Raw genomic sequence first — 4,795 nt, 5'->3', positions numbered from 1 at the left:
GGTCTAAAGTTAAGATGAAAAAGCTCTCTTTCATCCTATAATGAATTTATTCAAATCTTTAAATATGATCTCATAATAACAAATACCATGAAATATACAATAAGATACTACTCTGACATATCATAATAAATTTACTAAAATTTTGAAATATACTCTCATCATATCAAATACCATATACAAATATCATAAAATAAATGTATATACCATTATAATTACAATTATTAATTTTATTTTCATCATTTTAATTAGGCTAACATTTACCTCTCCCTATCCAATAAAACTGCGTACTCTAAACTTATTTTTTGATTTAAAAAAAATAAAGTTATATTTTCATATTGATTGTATAACGATTTTAAATTTTAACACTTAATTATATTTTTAATATATAAAGCATGAGATTAATAATTAAACTTTCGCAATCAAATTTCTCCTGAATTAAAATAATCATGACAACCTTTTCTACGTACTTTATAATACATCTTAAAGAAGAGAATTAGATTCGGTGCGTGCAACGCAATCGCCGCTCACACCACCATGCCGAAGCGAATACGCTTTCCAGTATTCTATTCGGCAGAGAAAACAGTGAAAACTGAAATAAGGAAAACCAGGAATCTGCTCTTTTTAATCTTTAACGTTGAAGGTGGAGGACAGAAAGAACAAGTAAAACAAAGAATATTTTTCTCTCTTTAACTGTTCACGGTAGAAGACAGCATCGACTGAAAGAACGAGACAGTAGCTGTAACAAATTTGAATACAGATTGCTATCAGAGATTCTGAGATTGTGTAAACTGCAGGGTATAAGAAGACGAGAAGGTCAGGAATTCCATTATTTGCAATTGAAGCAGAAGCAGGAGAGGAGATTCAATACTCCGATGTAAGCTAAACAAGGAAGAGGGCAGTGCCAAAACCAGAATTCGAAAGATGCAGTGGGTGGCGAGGAACCCCTTGAGTTTGAATAAAAGAAACAGCAGCAAGTCCATGGAAACTCCTCATCCTCCTCGTATGGATGTTCAAGATAATCATAACGGTAAGATGGCGCAAAAAGTTTCAAGTTTTTCAGAAACGAATGCAAACCAGCAAATGCAACATGATGATCAGAAGGGAGGAGGGAATTCTAGTGAAGAAACGCTGGTGAGGATTCCAGGACGAGCAGTGGTGCACTTGGTGGAGGCAGGAGAGGAAGTTAGCGTGCAGTTGGGCAGCGGCGAATTTTCCATTGTTCGACTTGTTCAGGGGAATACAGGAATCGCCCTGTTTGTTAAAGTTGGAGAAGAAGTGCGTTGGCCTCTCGCCAAGGACGAGCCAACCCTAAAAATCGACTCCCGTCACTACCTCTTCTCCATCCGTCCTCCGCCAGACGACGAGGCAAACAATGAAGATAAAGAAAGCTCCGAGGTTCTGAACTATGGAGTAACGTTTGCAGGCGAAGAGGGTTTGGATTTGCTGGACAGCTGTCTTAAGCAGCACGCTTGTTTTGCGCTGCCAGCGGAATCCACAGGCGGTGTGCCCAAAGCCACACGATCAGCGAAGAACGGTTCGTGTGAGGGAGAGAACCCGGAGGGGGCGTACTGGAGTGCATTGGCACCGAAAGTGGAAGACTATAACAGTGTGGTGGTCAAGGCCATTGCTTCGGGGTCAGAGCAGATTATCAAGGGTATATTTCTCTGCACCAACGCTTATGCTTCTCAGGTGCAGAAAGGCGGAGAATTTGTCAGAAGCCGAGTAACCAAATCCGAGAGCAAAACGGCCGCAGCCTCTGATCATGAAAAGAAAAAGAATACTGATATCAAGATCAGTTCCCGCACAAAAAGAAACATCCGAAGGTAAGTGATCTTTAGATTTTCTCTGCTTTTTGTTTGGTTCAGGGATAACATCTCCTCAACAACCCTTGTCTAAACCCTGTAATTACACTCTCGCATGTAGATATGGCATGATCCAAGTTGAGTTCAAGTGATTTCAATATTAGAAATCGAACGTGAGAGAGTCTAGTTAGATTTTGTTATGATTTCATATTTAGTAAGTATGGTATTTAGTTGGTCATGGTAATGAGTGTGCTAAAGCTAAGAGCCTCAGCTCTATAGAATATTAAAAATCTGGAAAGCCAATCATAACAATATGATTTTAATCATATTTAGAATATGATTTTAATCATATTTAGTAAGTGTAATTTTTATATAGGTAGTTAAAATAATTTAGTTTTATTTAATATTGGATCTATTATATGTAGAGAAGAATTAATTTTTTTAGGTGTAAATTTTTTCTCAAGTTCTACACTCAAAAAATAAGGTTTACACTTAGAGAGATTTCTCTCTCCGCACAAAAAAAATCTGATGTTAAATAAATCTAACCTAGTGATATCTTAATATATATTACAATATAAAAATTTAATATTATATTAAATTTAATATTGCATTAATCTAAAGTTATTAAATTTAATCATATTAATATTATAATATATTAATATTAATATTAAATATAATATTTATATTAGATTTAATGATGTTTTTTTCCTAATATAATAACAAAATTTATAATAAAACTATATTAAATTAATATTTTCAAATATATTCAACTTTAATGTAGAAGTACTTATGTTTTTAAAGATTTTAATATATTCTTAGGATATGACTTTTCTTTGTAAACATTTATTTTATAAATGTTTATTAAAAGAAATATTAAAATATTTTGGAGCAAGATTTTCTATTCTTCCTCATGAATTAACATTTCTCTTTTGATTTAAAAATGACATTGGTTTTAGTAACCAGTAAAAATATTTAAAATTTTAATTTGGAATTTTAATCTCGTAATTTTTTTTTGTTAAAAGTAAATTTTTGATCCATTGAAATTCACGGATATGATAAACTAACTATTAAAAGCATGAGATGATTTACTATCCATTTAAATACATAATTATATTTTAATAATTAATCTTAATCCATTAATAAGATTATAAAATTATATATAATTTAAAATTGATAAAGATTAAAAAAATTATTTTTATTATTTTTTTAGAACTTCTAGACAATTATTGTAATGAGTGTATAAAAGCTAACATCCTCAGCTCTAAATGGATAGTTGTATATGAAAAAATTAAAATTTTATGAGTAGAAGTTTAATTTTGCGCCACCCTCCCTTCCTTTCCATCAAACCCTAATTCTGGATATTGAATGTTGGTATCAAAATATTATCTGTAGGGTTAAAAAGTTCCTTTCCTTTAAACCCTAATTCTGGATATTGAATGTTGGTATCGAAATATTATGTGTAGGGTTAAAAAGCTATCAAAAATGACCGAAGAACTAAGCGAGAATGTGCTGGCGGGGGTGGTCATAGTAAGCAGTGCCGTTACTGCTCCCGTGTTGGGCTCCGAGGCTAGCCAAAAGTTCTTCCGCATGCTACCTAGAGAAGTCCTTCTTGCTTCCTTGGATGCAATCAGTACGTCAATATTCTCCCATTATAACCTCAAAATGTTTCCAAATAAATGTTCTATATGATAGGTATTAGCTACGATAATAATTGGGTTTCTAATTATTGAATTTCAGACAAAGTTTTAGAAGCTGCAGAAGCAGCAGGGAAGGATGCCCTGTCAGCGGCTTCTGATGCTACAGTTGAAGTTGTTACACAGAGGTACTGCATTTTCGGTTCGGTCTGTATAGTTTTCTGGACCCACAAATGTTTGTTTGTGTGCAGGTTAATATTGAGAGCATGGGTTTCATTTGAGTGCAGGCTTGGGGATGACGCAGGAGAGGTGACACATGACACATTTGAAGTTGCGGGGCATGTAATTGGAACTGCTTGGAACGTCACCAAGGTTCGGAAGGCTATCAATCCTGCAACGAATGGAATGTTATCAGCATCCGCTCTGAAGCTTTTGAATCTGAAGAATTCTAGCAAAGCAATCACTACTGCATCCAAATAAATTTACATTGACTATTTTGTTGGAATTGAATTGCTTCTATTTTTAATACACTCTGCAAGAAGGAAGATGATTTTCCATGAGTTTAAATGGGCTTCATGTAAAAGCTGTGATTTGGAGTATCAAGGGAGAATCTGTATGTACGATGCGTAAGTTTTATTAAGTTTATTAGTTTATTAGTTGGATAGTATATTTATTTTATTATTATTATTTTATTTTAAAGTTATGGTTAAGTTAGATATCAAATTAGTATTGGTTACACTTTTGATGGTGAGATAAAAAACTATTTCTGCACAGTTATTTGACTGTTAAATTTATTGAAACATACATATTCTATCTCTTTTGGTTTTTAAATTTATGATTGTTTAGGAGAAAAGAAACACATACTCTTAACCATTAAAAACCTACTAAAACTGTATATAAACCAGACCAAAAACTATATATAAACCAAACCAATCCAGGATAATTTATTAAGCTACCAAATTACTTAATCTTTATTTTAAAACCACTTTAAGATATCCTATTGATATTAAAATAACTTTAAATAACTTAGTTTACAATGGTCACTCTTTGTTTTGTTTTGTTATTATAATTATAACTATAATTATAATTATTATAAGTATGGCATAGCTGTGCAAGATAGCACCCCATCTACATTTCCAGAAAGAAATTTTCGAACAGAAGTTCCGCGAAAGCCAACGTTTCATTCTGATCGTCCAAGGGAGTAACATTGTGTTTCATGTATCTCTCTGACAACACTCGAATCTGGTTTTTCTTCCCTGGTACGAAAGCCATAAGTGTGACGAGTCTGTAGCAAAATATCCTTGCAACTTGCTGGACCAGTCTTTGTTGAGAAGTAAGCCATATGCTTCTGGGATGTCC

At 33.2% G+C, this 4,795-nt stretch overlaps 1 protein-coding gene across 1 annotated transcript; it reads left to right on the top strand.

The window, feature by feature from the left end:
* Nucleotides 1-678: 678 nt before the first annotated feature.
* Nucleotides 679-4,067, top strand: LOC149197263 (senescence/dehydration-associated protein At4g35985, chloroplastic-like). The gene is made up of 4 exons (XM_089403885.1): nucleotides 679-1,823; nucleotides 3,266-3,432; nucleotides 3,540-3,624; nucleotides 3,724-4,067. The coding sequence occupies exons 1-4, from the start codon at nucleotides 922-924 to the stop codon at nucleotides 3,914-3,916; spliced, it is 1,347 nt and encodes a 448-aa protein (XP_089260011.1). The 5' UTR covers nucleotides 679-921; the 3' UTR covers nucleotides 3,917-4,067.
* The last annotated feature ends 728 nt before the right edge of the window (nucleotides 4,068-4,795 follow it).

The sequence above is a fragment of the Pinus tabuliformis genome, chromosome 2_2 (assembly GCF_031772625.1).
Source record: "Pinus tabuliformis cultivar Carrire ecotype Pingquan chromosome 2_2, CPIR1, whole genome shotgun sequence".
Lineage (NCBI taxonomy): Eukaryota > Viridiplantae > Streptophyta > Pinopsida > Pinales > Pinaceae > Pinus > Pinus tabuliformis.
Note: the sequence above shows the minus strand (reverse complement) of the source record. Positions and strands in the feature narration are given on the sequence as shown.